This window comes from Vespa crabro, chromosome 18, assembly GCF_910589235.1.
Source record: "Vespa crabro chromosome 18, iyVesCrab1.2, whole genome shotgun sequence".
NCBI lineage: Eukaryota > Metazoa > Arthropoda > Insecta > Hymenoptera > Vespidae > Vespa > Vespa crabro.
In genome coordinates, this window is record NC_060972.1 from 1,443,978 (window position 1) to 1,460,822 (window position 16,845).

Here is a 16,845-nt window from a genome sequence, read left to right on the forward strand (position 1 = left end):
GTTATATAGTTCAATTTCTTTTTTCTCCCATTTTTTATTTTTTTCTTCTTAACGACATGAGACATACAAACCCAAAATACAATTCCGCGACATATCTATGGTCGTACGTTCTATATAATTTATTTTCGAAGATTTATAGTTCGATAAAATTGTTTCGAAATAGAAATTATTAATATAGACTCACCAATAAATAAAGGACGGTGGCTCTGGTGTTTGGAGTACGATGCAAGTCAGGTTTATGTCGCTTCCACTTTTGATGTACAATTCCGAATTGCCATTGATTTTCGCTTTCGACACTGCCGAAATAACGTATACAAGTACATATATATACATATACATACATATATATATATTATATATATATATATATATATATATATATATTTATATAGATAGTGAATTTAACTCTACTGCGTACTAAAATCACTATGCATGCGGTTTATATCGTGAGAGGTGGGAACGAGCGATAATTGATTTAGAGCTAGAGGTAAGCTATACGAAATGCGGTATTGTAACTTGCCGCCATCACTAGTATATATATATCTAGTACATATGTATATTATATATATATATATATATATATATATATATATATATATATATATATATACATGAATATATGTATATATATGTGTGTGTGTGTGTGTGTGCATATAGAGATAGCCTTTTCGTGTTTTAATTTAATAAACATCGTTGTTGACTATCGTATAACATATAGAAAAAATATAAAAATTTATAGGGAACGAAGATCGAATTTTTTTTCTGTCGAATCTCATATTATTGATTTTATTGATCTTTCGGAATATATTTCTAGGTTAAAATTTTGAAGAAATATACTTGCCCACTACGCTCAAGTTAAATGCTTGACTGATTTTCGGTTCCGTCGAAACTTGGCATTCGTAGGTCCCGCTGTCTCTGACTTGCGGTGAACTAATTTTCAGGGTCCATTCGTCGCTTCCATCACCGTGCAACGATTGGAAGCGTTGATCGTTCGTGTAAGTTAAAATACCTACGGTGAGTATGTGAAGATCTCGTTTTCTTATCCATGAAACCTGTCGGGAAAGAAAAAAAAAAAAAAAGAAGAAAAGAAAAAAAATATTATGAGAACAAGTAGCATAAAATAATTCTTATGTGTAATAATTTGTTTATAATATCGTATATAATTTATATTATAATTTTTAATATACATATATATATATATAATTTTTTTTTCTAATAAGTAACGATACAGGAACAATAATAATTATCATAGTAATTTTGTTCAAACTTCTAATGGTTTTTTCATCTTCTCTTCTTCGAACGAAAAATTAAAAATAATTATAATAATAATTTTGTCAAAAGAGAGAAACTAAAAATGTTTCATAATAATTAATAAATTCATAATAATTTTAATTATTTAATATTTATCAATAATACAAAATCAAAATATAAATTTTATATATAATTATATACATATATCCATCTATCTATCTATATTTATATATTTTCATAAGCGATATATAAAATAAAAATGTATTAATTAACATTTACTATTTGCTTGTATAAATATTTCATATATCAGGATAAATATTTTATATTATATTTACGTCCGTGTTAAGTATAAGTAAAAAAAAAAAAAAAAGAAAATAAATAAAATAATAACTTTTTATAATAATTTCGTTAAAACTTCGAACGTATTTCCATTTACAAAACATGATCAATTCGTACGGGCCTTATTGGAGTATTTTTCCTTTTTTGTTTTCTTTTTTTTTTCCCTCTCCGAACCAAAAACTACAAATTCTCAAATACAAACGAAAAAGTTCTATTTTGCTCGCACCCTGAGCTACCGTTCGGGCGATGAAAATTCAGCATAGGAGACGAACGACGACGATGCGCAATAAAACGACCGCAACGAGAGAACGACGGCCATTCTACGTCGAGTTGGAAACGAGTGCGAGAGCGAAATTGCAGAAAAGTGAAAGAAAAAGAGAATGAAAAAAAAAAAGGAAAAGAAAAAAAAAGAGAAACCACCGAAAAAAAAAAAGGAAAACAGTCAACAGAGAACGTTTATCGGACGATACACGACGATTGCGAGCGCGATTTCCTATCCGTTTCTCGACGTAGTTCACGCGAACACTGATGTTTTTCTCTGACGAGAATTGGAAAGTGTTACCACCCTTGCACCCTTTGCTCCCGTCAAAAGGATTTTCGTTGGGTTTTGCAAGGATTAACCATCTATAGCGTCCAATGTGACACTTTGAAGTCACGTTCTGTTTTCTTTTTATTTTTCTCTTTTTTTCTTTTCTTCTTTTTTTTTTTTTTGCTCTTTATCTTTCATTTATTTTTCTGTTCTTTTATTTTTTCTTCTCAATTAATCCCCTTTTCGTCGTGTGGAAAAATCAAATGTTTCCTCAATATTTCATAGTCAACGAGATTGTTTTCAAGTATAAGCTGATAATTGTTAATAGTGTATTATACGTATATGATTAAACTATGGTATAAAATAATATAGTGATAGATGTACTATACTATTTTAATGTATTATTTAATTTATAGACATTATTAAAGTTATACTATACAGTATAGTATAGATTATATTATATCGTTTAATAATTACTTTCTTTTCTTCCTTCCATCTCTCTCTCTCTCTCTCTCTCTCTCTCTCTCTCTCTCGTTTGCTCTATTTGTAGTATATTCATTTTACAATATTGATACAATATATTACTTTAGTATAATATTAGTATAAAATGTACTGCTATAAGCGATAATAAATGAAATTAATAATTCACAATATTTAATCTTCGAATCTATAAATTAATATAATTAAAAATAATCAATCGAAAAGAGATGTATAAAAAAAATTTTTAATCTTTTAAAAATTTTTTATCCAATAATTTAATCGATTTCAAAGTAAACATTTATATTATCTCGAAAAAAATCTCTTTCCTCCTTAAATATGATATATTTATTCATGTTATTAGATACGAAAAAAAGAAAAAAAAAAAAAAAAGAATAAAAAAGAGAAAAAGAAAAGACCAAAATAATTGAGTTACAGAAGAATTCAAAATATCCTAAGAAAGTATTTAACCGTATCTCGGTATATAAGATTTTATAACGATTTTAATTAATCATTTTAATCTAATCACTTTTCTAAATTCATAAAATAAATTCAAAATAATTTCATTTTTAAATAGATTCACGATATCGAATTTATTTCGACTATAATAAACGTATTTTCTTAACTGCTCAGATAGTTTCTATATCTGTTTCTATTGTGTTTGTGTGTTTCTACGTGTGTCCACGTATCGAGTGGACGTTAGCGAAATTTGATTTATCGCCGATTACGATCGGTGATTGGAGCACGACAGCTTCCTGGCGCGTCACCGAGCTTGATGCATGAGTTCAAGCGATAACGCGTGATGTCGAGCTGTTCTTCTCTCTCTCTCTCTCTCTCTCTCTCTCTCTCTCTCTCTCTGTCTGTCTTTGTCTTTCTCTCTGTGTGCGAATTTAGCTCTTTGTCGAAGCTCTGTCACACCTACGATTCACCTATCCGCGAAATTATGTCAGGAGTGAATGCGATCTCCCGATCTCGAGTAAACGTACAAGATTATCGTCGTTAGAACTTAACGATTATCTTATCTTAAACAAGATCCTATAAATAATTAATCAGACAGATGGATTATCGTGACGGTTAATTTTCTGACAGAATCAAGCAAGAGAGAGAGAGAGAGAGAGAGAGAGAGAGAGAGAGAGAGAGAGAGAGAGAGAGAGAGACAGGAAGAGAGAGAAAGAAAAAGAGGGTCTTTTATATTAAAACGAAATACGAAATATGAATTCATACAGAGAGAGAGAGAGAGAGAGAGAGAGAGAGAGGATTATTGTGAGATCATACAAGCATTTTTTTACTTTAGAACAGTACATGAATTTTTAAAAGATAAAAGAATAGAAAATATTTTTTTCTAATCAAACAAATTCATATATATTTACTTACATATGTATGGATATATAGATATATGTTCGAATAGAAATTTTCATTGGGAAAATCTTGAATTTTTTCTATGTCTATTCTATCTTATATATCGCAATTTTCAATGATTCTATTCGAGAAAAAAATCTTTTCAAATCGTTTCACTTTAATAATATATATATGTATATGTATATATTTATGAGCCGTTTATTTTGATAGTGGCCTAAGTCCATTTATCTTCAAATCGAGATATTTAAGGGTTTGCGTTTCAATGAATTTAAAAATATACGTATAGGATACTAATGAGTCATACTACTTAAGTGTATTTTAGGGTGTTAAATTTATAGTTCCTATTAAAATAGTGGCAATTATTAAGTGAATAATATATATATATATATATATAGTGAATATATATATATATAGTCGATTTCTTTGATAAAATTGAATTGTTTCTTTTTTCTTTTTTTCCTTCTTTTTTTTTTGTTTTTCTTTTCCCAAGAGATAAATAAAAATATAAAAAGATTGTGATGGGATTGAAAACTTACAGCACGATCGCCGAGATTGCGTACTCTGCAATATAAGTAAGCGGTTTGGCCGACCGTCGTTGTTGTTTCTCTCTTGGTCGTGTTATCAAAATATGGTTGACTAAATGGTTGCTCCCAGTAAGAGGAAGGATGATGCTCGACCACCGAACCACCGCTTTTCGATGCACATTCTGAAAAGAAATGAATAATAATTCGTTAATAATGAATATTAATGATACGGTTAAATAAAAGTTTGATTTTATTTAAGGTAACACTTTTATATTCGTCGATCGTTTTACAGTAATTTTTCTTCGTGTAATTTATTTCCTTTTTTTTCTTTTTCTTTTTTTTCTTTTTTTTTTGTTTTGTTTTTTAACGTCATTTGTCATCGTTCGACCGATAAATTACAATTTTATTATATATTTAAGATATTATATATCTTTATTATAAGATCAAAAAATATTATTATATGACATTATATTATATCATTATATATATATATATATATATAATCTTTGGACAATGTATTATATAACCGTGTATAAAAATTCACGTAAAATCAAGAAATTATTGTTCAATCTATAAACAATTACATATTAATCATAAATAATATTTATATATCATTTATCATTGTACGTGATCGTATATATTATTAATCTTACAAATAATCCTAAATAATTTTAATAGAAATGAAATGAAATTGATCAATGTATTAACTTGTTATTAATTTAATCGTACAATTCGTTATAATTGATCGTATCGAAACGTATAAAATTGCTTCAAGCAAGGAATGTAACTTCTTATTCTTTTTTCTATCTTTTTTTTTTTTTTCCTTTTTTACGTCCGAAGAAAAATTGCAAAAATTTGTTTCACCTACGCGATAAAAAAGTTGCAAATAATCGTTTAGAGTGTTAAATGTTGGTGAATGTTCTAATTTTTACGTAGAAGATTAATTTATTACTAAAGTCAAAGTAAAACCGGAGGTAGGATAAACCGAAACTTTCTCGTATTCGAGCACAATCGTTTCGCTGATTTGCCGGTTCGCTTACATCGTTCTCTGCTTCGATTCGATTTTCTAGTACGATATTGGAAGGATACCGCGTACTCTCTACGACGTTCCTACGAAATGAACTCGGTAAAACGTCTTCTAAGAAGAGAACTCTCATACAGACCGAAAATTTTGTCGGGCTTTGAACGTTACGCGAGAAGGACCCCTGTCGACCTTTTCATTCTATTCAGAATCCTTTTCTATTTTTTGTTAAGACCTTCGTCGATGCCTGCGAATTGCCCGATTTCGATAGAGATTTTCGTCCGTTTCTTTCGAAAAAAGAAAAAGAAAAAGAAAATAAAAAACACTACTAGTTTTCTCTCTCTCTCTCTCTCTCTCTCTCTCTCTATTTATCTATCTATTTATCCATAGTGATTTCTTTTCGTCAAGATACACACCATTATATATATATATATATATGTATAAACATGACTGTATGTGTATGTATTTTATTTACCGACGAAATTGCTACTTTCTAAAAATCTTTTATAGAAATACTATTTCCTCAGAAATTTCTCATTTTTCGTTTATGTAACCTTATATATTATATATTGTTGTGTATATACACAACATATATTATATATGTATTATATACACAACAATATATAATATATATATATATATATATATTATTTATTTGTGTTTATTATATAATATTTATTTTTTTGACAAATGAAATAAATGTACGTAGATTAAATTATTTACATAGAAATAATTAAATGTCACGATTTCTATTACCGTTTAATGAAGTTTTTATATTTAATGAAGTTATAATTTTGTGATAGATATGTATAAAAAAAAAAAACTTTTCTTAATTTATATATATATATATATATATATATATATATCTTTTTATTTTATTTATTTATCTATTTATTATTTATTTATTTATTATTTATTTATCTATTTATTTTATTTATATATATATATACTTTTTCTTAAAGACACAACTACATATATGTTCATTGATAAGTAATACATATATTTTTGTTTAATCATTGTACTTCTGTATAATTAAATTTCCTATCGTATTAATTCATTAAAATTAATTATAAATATCAAGGAATATTTTTTTTAAGAATGTATTATTTTTTTCTATTTTTATTTATATCTTTCTATTTTTCCTTAAGAATGAAATTTCGAAACTGTAATTTTAAAAGAATAAAAAAATATCTTATATAAAATCCCATTTAATATCCCATTTGATTACTCATATAATCAAAGAACGATTATTATTGAGTTTAAACGATTTTATGATTTTTATGAAATTTATTAGTAAAAAGATCGAATTTCCTTCTTCTGTTTTTCTCGATAACAAAATCTCGATATAAGAGGATAAGATGATAAATCTGGAAAAAAGATAAAAGTCAATGATCTTAAAGAATAAAATAGTTTTTACAGTTTTAATTTTTCTTCGAAATCCCATTTAATATCTTACAAAATCCCCATTTAATTTCTCATATAAATGTGGTTTATTATTACGATTATTATTACGAGGTTTAAAGGATTTTACGTTTCTCTTATCGAATTTATTAACAAAAATATTGGATTTCTACTTATCTGTTTTTCTTTAAAAACGATATTTAGATACTGTAATCTTAAAGAATAAAAAAGTATCTTCCAAGAAATCCAATTTAATTCCTTCTATAATTCCCATTCGATTCGCCATATAATTGAAGAATTTATATTATCGAGTTTAAAGGATTTTACGCTTTAATCGTCGAATTTATTAATAAGAACATTGGATTTCTTCTGTTAATTTTTTTTTTTTTTAATTTTCCTCTTCTTTTTTTTCTTTTTTTTTTTTTTTTTATTTGTTCGGAAACGAAATCTCATAGAAGATATTATGATCAGAAAAAAAGTATCCTCTTCTTCTTTGAAATCCCGTTTAATTTCTCGTATAATCCATGTTTGATTAACGATACGATCGAATGACAATTATCGAGATTAAAGAAGATATTTCTTTTTTTTTCTTTTCTCCCTTCTTTTTGTTCCGTTTTGTTCCTTTTTTCTTTATAAAATAGAGTTCTTATATCGCTTTTTACCTTACGCTCGTCAAGAGCCTTAGCAATCTCGATGTTCGATCTCTACCTTTCTCTCTCTCTCTCTCTCTCTCTCAGGTTGACTATGAAACGATCCTCTCCACTCGCTTTGCTCATTCGCCTTCACACGCTTCCGCCTTGAATCCTTTCTCTCTTTCTCTTTCTCGTTCAGTCAGTTACCTTCTTCCCTTCTTAGTCGAAAATTTCCATTTCAGAGAAGATCGATAGCGATAAAGTTCACGGCGCGGCGTAAGGCACGGCTTTTGAATTCTCTTCCTCTAAGATCGAAAAGATATGGCGATATGGTGAAGAATGAGATAGAAGACGTAGAATAGAGATGACGCGTGCGCGTGACGGTAAAATATACGAGAGAAAGAGAAAAAGAAAGAGAGAGAGAGAGTCAGACAGAGAGAGAGAGAGAGAGAGAGAGAGAGAGAGAGAGAGAGAGAGAGAGAGAAAGAGAGAAAGAGACAGACAGAGAGAGAGAGAGAGAGGAGAGACGAAGATAGATAGATATATCTACGTTTTATAGATATTCTACGTTTAATAGATCCAGTGATAAATTCTTATTCCTTTATGGAAATAGAAATTTATTTGCATTCGAATTGCAAATTAATATAGTATAATGAAATATTGAAAGGATGAGAAAGAATACGACAGTGTTATCCTGGGCAACATCTCTCTCTCTCTCTCTCTCTCTCTCTCTCTCTCTCTCTCTCTCTATTTTTATTTCCATCTTTATCCCTATCCCTATCTCTATCTCTATCTTCTTCTTTATTTATTTCTTTCTCTTTGAGAATTTAACAGGAACAATGCTTTTCATAAAATTTCGTCAAAGTAAGAAGAAGATTACATTTTCAAGGACACTGATATTGTTTTGAATAATTGCTACAAGTAATGTATCCAGAGGAAACGTCGACGACGACGACGAAACAAATTAATTTAATTAATATTGACATTGGGAAGTAATTAAATACTATAATCTTAATGGTTTGTATATGTACGATAATGCTCGTTTAAATTGTATTTCGATCGTTCGTTACATCTACCTATGCATTTAGTATTTGTTTTGTTTGTTTGTTTCTGTTTTTATTCTTTTTTTTTTCTCATTTTTTCATTTTTTTTTTTTTTTTTTTATAGAAATTTACAATCATGCATATCTGTTAAATTACTATCGAAAAATACTACTATAAATGATATATAAGTATTGTATTTATTTTAAAATATTTAATATAATAATTTAAATAAATATTTAATCGTAATTGAAATTAAAAATTTTTAACGATATCTCCTAACTGATTATTTTTTCTTTTTTTTTTTTTTTTTTTAATCTTACAAAGTTCATTTCGAAACACAAGATAAATAATGTCATCCTTTCGATTGACATGCTTTTAAATTCGAAACTTGATTAATATTTTGTGAGGCAGTTCTCCTAACGAATGGTATGTGCAATACGTTCTAATTCCTTTTGATTGACGAGTAGTTATATCAGTTTTAGTTCAATCGATTCGTCTTTTTTACAAAGTTGATTGTTTTATAAAATCGAAAGGAAAAACAAAAAGGAAGGAACAGTAGTGATCCTTGTTTGTGATCATCGCATAGTGTACATCACGAGTACGGATCAATTACGATCGATACAGCTGATCATTTGAAATACAACATTATTGTAAAAAAAGAAAAAAAAATAAAAAGAAATAAAAAAAAATATTTATTTATCTTTAAAATCGATAATATTTTATTTCAAATATCGTTTCCTACTTAAATAGTACTTTATCCAAATAAATCAATTAAATGTCTTTTTGTTATAATTATATAGAACTTTATAAAACTTAATTTTGTTACGAAAAAAAAAATGGATTTTTCGCGATACATATAAAAACAAATTAACAAATAACGAGCGAAAAAGTAATTCATTGTTGGCGAAAATATGAATTTCAAAATAGATATTTGTGAAAGAAGAACAAAATGTTATGCTGAGTTAATTGAAATGATTGAATCTTAGAGAAGAAAAATTTATCAATGGTTTTTTATTAAAATAATATTCATTTAAATTCACAATTTTTAAATTTTCTATTGAAATCATGGAATAGACATTTATATATTTGGAAAATTGATCGTGAAATTTAAAAATAAATTATTAATTATTAAAATAATATGAAATAATATAGAATTTAATACATACACATATATATGCATACATATACATACGTATAAACATATATAAATGTATACGTACAAATGTATATATATATATATATATTAATTATATTAATTTCCATTAATTATTAAACACTTAGTTATTACTAATAATTCATAAAAAAAAGATATATATATATATTTTTTAATATAATATAATATAGTATTTGAGAAGAAACTACATTAAAGTTTCATGTAAGTTTTCATTGGAATTATGAAAACATGACCGTCGTGTTTTACTTTTCTACAGTTAAGATCCCAGAAGGTTGTTCGAGGAGGCGCCAAGACTATGTCTAATTACTTGAGATTGATTGGAAAATTAATAGATCTCCGGTTTCCCTCCTTTGCACGAATTTCAACGGCAATCAAAGTGGATAATTTCCAACAGCTGCAAGTTCTCTCGTCGGCAAGTTCTAGAGAAAGGAAGGAGCAAGAGAAGAGACGAAAGAGGAGAACAGAAGAGAAGGAGAAGGAGAAGGAGAATGATGAAAACGAGAGACAGAGAGAGAAAGAGAGAGAGAGAGAGAGAGAGAGAGAGAGAGAGAGAGAGACAGAGAGAGAAACGATAGAGCAACAGAGACAGATAGAGAGAGAGAGAGAGAGAGAGAGAGAGAGAAATGGTAGAGCGATAGAGACAGATAGAGAGATAGAGAGCATGATAGAGCAATAGAGTAATGGAGAGAAAGAGGGTGAGAGAGAGAGAGAGAGAGAGAGATGTCAAGGACGACAAAGACGACGTCATGCGTCTCTTAAACATTACTCAGAGACGTTCCGACAAGATGTCTCTTCGTCGAGATAGATTCTCGCGAATTTACCGCCAGTAAAATCCATCTACATTCTCATTGGATGCGCCCATATTCGCGCATTCTACGGCTTAATATCGAATTCTTCACGATAATCCTCTCTCATGTTCGATCGGAGAATATTTACGAACTATGTAAGTACATATCTATATATGTGTATATATATATAAATATATATATATATATATATATATATATACATATTTATGTATGTGTGTATGTATGTATGTATGTGTATTACGTATAGAAAGAAGCAATAACATCGTCTGCTTGAGTAATCCCTTCAAGATTTTTTTTCTTCTTTCATTTTTTTCTTTCTTTTCACACACACACACACACAGATATATTTCATCTTTTATTAACTTTTCGAATACGTGATATCAATACGAATTTATAGTACGATTTCCAAATATAACTTTCGTCGTCACTTTATCTTTGTTTTTACTTATTTGTTTTTTCTCCTTTTCTTTTTTTTTTTTTTTTTTTTTTTTTTTTTTTTTTTTTCTTTATATCGATCTATCATCGATCTTTTTTAATCATCTACTGTAATAATATAAATTAGTCTCGAAAGATGTTACAGTGTAATATTAAAGAATGTAATAATGAAAGAATTAATATGAAAAATGTTTAAGTACTCGATCGTTTTCGAAATAAATTTATGAAATGAATCTATTTTTCTTATTTTTTTCTTTCTTTTTTTTTTTTCTTCTTTTACATCCTCTTTTTGTTTATGAATCTTTCTATTCGATAGTAAACCTATATGATCGATGATCTATTGTTTTGAAATGTATTATAACTTCTTATCATCAAATCGACCTAAAAACCCTTATAATATCTGACATATGTCCGATAACATTCCAACGAAGAATACATTAGATCTTTAGATCTCTAACAATATCGTATAATAAAAAAATATCATGGCAATTGCGAAGATTGAATAACTAAAATAATATCAATGTTGAACATGAATGACGCTTAAAAAACAAAATGATTGAGAAATGTGTTATGGAAAAGAAAAATAAACGAAACGAAAGATGATATAACTCTTCGTTATTATGATTACTTATTATTTCTATTATTATTATTATTTTTATTATTATTATTATTATTATTATTATTATTATTATTATTATTATTATTATTATTATTTTTATTATTACATAGAAACACGCTCTTCGACCTTTCAATTTTTCAATTTAACCGTACCGTTATCGAAGATGAGGAAGTTCTTTCGAGACGAGGAGGAGGAGGAGAAGGAGGAGGAGATGCAATAGCAACAGCAACAGGAATAGCAACAGCAATAGCAACAGCAACAGCAACAGCAACAGCAACAGCAACAGCAACATCCATGAGAAAATTCATGAGAATTTCTTTTCTCTTTCTCTCTCCCTCTCTCTCTCTCTCTTTCTCTCTTTCTCTCACACTCTCTTCCTCTCTCTCTCTCTCTCTCTCTCTCTCTCTCTCTCTCGCTTTCTCTTTTCTTTCCTCTACTTCTTCGTTCTTTTTATTTCTTATTCACGAGAGAGCACGTCGATTCTAAGAAAGGGGATGAAGGGGAAGAGTGAGAGAGAGAGAGAGAGAGACAGAGAATAAAGAGGGTGGAACGAGACACGACAAGGACGTTTCGTAAACAGAGTGAGTGTACGCTCATCCTCTCTCTCTCTCTCTCTCTCTCTCTCTATCCCTCTCTTTCTCCAGCTCATTCACTCTCTTGCCTCTTATGAAGACGTCGTCGACTTTTTCTCATCGAGGGAAAGTTCCGTACGGTTGCGGGTCGTTGGCCATGTTTTTTTCTGGAAGCTGTCGACGGCCTCGGGGTTTAGTAGAGGAAGAAGAAGTGGGTAGTAGTAGAAGTGGAAGAAGATGAACGAAGAAGAAGTGAAAGATGAAGAAAAAGGAAAGGGGGAGACGGTAAAAGAGCGTTTAAAAACGCTACGAAACTGCGTTCCGCGTAGCAATGGAATAGAGTGAGACGAAACGAGAACATGACGGTTTACGATGAGTTTGTTAGTTGCATCTGCACCCGCTTACAATTCTCCCTCGTTCACCTCATCTCTTCTTTCTTCTCATATTTTCTCTTCTCTTCTCTTCTCTTTTCACTTTGTTCCTGTACTTTGTTCCTGTAGCATCAAGAATGAAGGACGAAAACTATTTTAAGTATTATAAAAGCTTTAGCTGTTTATGAATGCCTGCTGAGATTACGTTTCTTTCGAACGAGACGAGGATAGATACACGATGATATACTTTCCATTCTCTCTCTCTCTCTCTCTCTCTCTCTCTTTCTCTCTTTCTCTCTCTATCTACCTATCTATCTATCTATCTGTCAATCTATCTTTATTTATCTATCTATTTATCTGTCACTATCTTTTTCTTTTTCTCCCTTTCTTTGTAACTATCCAATGGGACATCGACTTCATTCTATCCTCCATAAGATTAACGTACTTACACATGTAAGTTCAATCCTACGACGGTATTCAATCTTGCTGTCTTTGTTCCTTTTTTGTGCTTCTTTTTTTTTCTTTTCCCCTTAAAATTTTACGATATCGAACAAATTGTTTTCTATTGTGAAAAAAAGCCAGAAGCATAATGTAGATGTATGTACGTGAGTTTATGTATGTTTGTGTGTGCGTACGCGCATAATTATTCTAAAATATTTATTGACATTTGAATATTGATTCTATTGAATTGAGTGCTTTTATTTGATATTATTTTGTACTGCATTTCTTTTTTTCTTATCCTTTTTTTTTCCTTTTCCTTTTTTACCTTTTTTTTTTTTTTTTTTTTTTTTAAATAATCGATAGTCCTAAACCACCCTCTATAAGTCTTTTTCTTTCATTTCCCTTTGGAAAATAATATAGAATAGAGGAATTTTCTTTTTTGTTGCTTTTTAGTAAGGCTCAGCTTTTACTAAAGTCATTATATTAATTGTTAAGTAGCGTATAATTGTTGTTGAAATATAAAATTTAATAATAATTATCTTATTAATATCTTAATATAATTAAAATGGTCTGATTAAAAAAATTAAATTTCTTAATATTTATAATATAAAATATTTATACAATTTAATATATAAATTTTGTTAAAATTGAATATATCATAATTTTTGAAATATTTCTCTTTTTAAAATATATATTTATCTATATTATTCGTAATAAAGTATTGGACGCATATGACGATGTTTAAGTCTGATCGAAGACGAGTTTCATCACTTGAAAACTCGATGTTCCATCGAATGGAAGGAAAAAGGATAGACGATATTCATACTTTGAATGACTCGAAGGTTGCAATCATGCTCACGTTCTTCAAGGGGGTTCGTCTCGCGAGCAACTACGCATGAACACTTTTCAACAGATTTTTTTTTTTTTCTTTTCCCTCTTATATTTTCCTCCCCTTTTCTGGAGTCCAAACGTTCGAATACTTGAAAACGTTCTTAAAGCTGAAGTTCGGAAATACTTGACAATTTTTCTCTTCGTAGTTTTATATTAATATATATATATATATATATGTATATATATATATATATATATATATATATATATAAATACTACTCTATTTGTAAATAAATTGGTATCGATAAATTGTATTCCATTTAATGTAAATGAAAACGAGATCGTATTTTGAAACATTTAAATTTAATTATATCTAAACAAAAATTTATTTATTTTTAAATAACGCAAAGGGAAATGGATACTCGTAGCATAATAATATATAAACATCATTATTATCCTTATTTATATTTTTGGTTTTGTGTTAATACAAAAATGTAAAAGTATCCGTCGAATATGCCATAACTATGCGATTTGTTTTTTCGGTAAATATCGTTGAGAACGAATCAGAAGAGCTCGATTTTGATATTACAATAGTTCTCGATTTTACAAAGAAACAAAACTCATGTTCAGTCCAGTAACTTTATCCTTTTTTTTTTTTTTACTTTTTTTTTATTTTTTCTTTTTTTTATTTCGCTGAAATACGCGAAACTATGGTGCAATGGAGTAAAACGAGATCTTCAAATTTATTCGAGTGCACGATCCAATTCGCTCAGTGAATAAAGTTTCTAGGAATCTTTTATCATTCTTCTCAACGATGTTAGATATTTGTGTTGAAAGTAAAAAAAGGATAGAAAAAAAATAAAGAAAAGTTTGGAATTATTCTCACGATTTGACATGGTCTATTACTTTATTCGATATAAAAGAAAAGAAAGTCATAGAGAAAATTGTAATAAAGTAAATGAATTTATTTGGCTATTGTTTTAACGTATATGCTATTAGAAAAATAATACTCGTCGGTAAACAAATTTTATGACACAAATTTGATACAAAATGTTTTTGGTAACTTTTTAGAATACTAAGAGCTAATTTTAATCATCTTGGCAGATCATTTTTAATTTATAGCATATAATTAATTTTTGTTAATTAATTGACAAATAATTAATGCTAAGAAAAATTTGTTAAAGAAAATATAATTGATGATGTAACGGAATAATAGCGATAAGACTTAAAAGTAATTTTTTGAATGACTTAAAAGTAATTTATAGAAAATATAATATTTCTGTAAAATACTATGTGTATATATATGTAAACTTATATTGTCAAGAATATGATTTCATTTATGTGTCCTTCTTTTTTATTTTCGAAATGCAAGGAAGTAATGAAACATTTTTTTTTGCAGTATTTTTAATAATAATAATAATAATAATAATAATAATAATAATAATAATAATAATAATAATAATAATCTATTTCTGATGTATGATTGAGATCAATAATTTTTTTTCCTGCGATTGATAATTCAAGAGTTTTAATATGGATCAAAAAATATTTGGATAATTATTATTTATTACTTCTACTAAAGATCTATGAAAGAAAAATTCCAAATATATCTAAATTCGAGTATGAATGGAGTAAAGAATATTGGCATATTACGAAAAAAATATTCTCTTAATCAATCTAACGAGTAGAACGTTTGAGATTTTTCAAATATTTTTTTTTTTTTCAAAGTACCTATATATATATATATATATACTTAACGTTTCTTTTTTTCAAAAAATAAGGATGCAATTTATTTCGAGCAGTTTGAACAGTACATATAAAATCTTGAAAAGATATACGTGAACGTTACTTAAGAGAAATAAGAAAAAAAAAACTTAGATATATCATTTATTTTTCGAATTTCAGAGAGAGAGAGAGAGAGAGAGAGATGTAATTGATAGAAGCGTATTAGATAAATTTCATGATTCATTAAGATTCTGTGGGATTAAAAAGTCGTTTAAAAACAAATCTGTCGTTTTATTCGTAAAAATAAATTGAGAAGATGGAAAAACAAAAACGGAACAAAAAGAAAAAGAAAAAAATTTAAGGGTTGAAATAAGAGACCTATGAAAAAAGAAAAAGAAGAAGAAGAAGAAGAAGAATTTATTTGTTCTCGCGTCACATCGAAATAATATCTATTAATTAATCAATGGTATGTTAACATCACAAATAGCACAACAGAATTAAACAATACTAATCTAAATAAAAATATATATTCGAACGAATCGATTAAAATAGTGTACACTTTGTATAAAATGATGATATCGAGTGGGCGCGTTACGATAAAAAAAGTTTGTTCAAGTTTGTTCAAGCGAGCCAAGTTTGTTCAAACGAACCAGGCTAGATGCTTAAAAGCACAATAAAAAATAACATTGCTAAACGCATTCCAATCGTAAAGTAATCATTTTATTCATTGAAATTGATTCTATTCGAAAACCAGAAAATTGTTTACCGATGGTATATCCCCTTGTGTGAGATCAAAGCCATCAATGATTCTCTTAGTCAAGGTTGTTCGATAAGCTTTCAATATGGATTAATTGGAAAGTTCGTATAAATGTATTTCGATCGACTAGAACAAATTTTCAAACTAAAAACATTAATCGTTATTCGTGAAATATATTAAAAGAGGAAGAGAGAGATCGACAATTATTACATTGGATATAATTGTTCTATATTTTACACACACACACAAAACATGTAGTAAATGAATGTATCAAAAACTATAGCCATACTCTTTTATATTCAAAAGGCAAATTTTTATTTATATCTTTGATAATTTATTATTATTCTATTATCATCGTCAAGTAGATTGGGATGGTCAGCTAATGTTGAAAACAAAAAGGAGACATTTTGTAAAATAAAATAAATATGTAAAATAACAAAATAAATAGCAAAATAAAAATGTAAAATCAAAATCATTTACATTGGCCAATAATTTTTATCGTCGATTATTTGTGAAATTGTAAAAATGGGATGCT

The 16,845-nt window shown here is 28.0% G+C and overlaps 1 protein-coding gene across 3 annotated transcripts in view; it reads right to left on the reverse strand.

Moving 5' to 3' along the window:
- The window catches only part of LOC124430468 (hemicentin-1-like), a 125,772-nt gene that overhangs the window by 32,170 nt on the left and 76,757 nt on the right, over positions 1 to 16,845 (reverse strand). For all 3 annotated transcript variants that reach the window (XM_046977060.1, XM_046977062.1, XM_046977059.1), the window contains exons 3-5: positions 4,492 to 4,661; positions 842 to 1,052; positions 185 to 296 (exon numbers count right to left, since the gene is read on the reverse strand). In XM_046977060.1, coding sequence (XP_046833016.1) covers positions 185 to 296; positions 842 to 1,052; positions 4,492 to 4,661 — 493 coding nt within the window. The remainder of the gene's footprint in view (positions 1 to 184; positions 297 to 841; positions 1,053 to 4,491; positions 4,662 to 16,845) is intronic.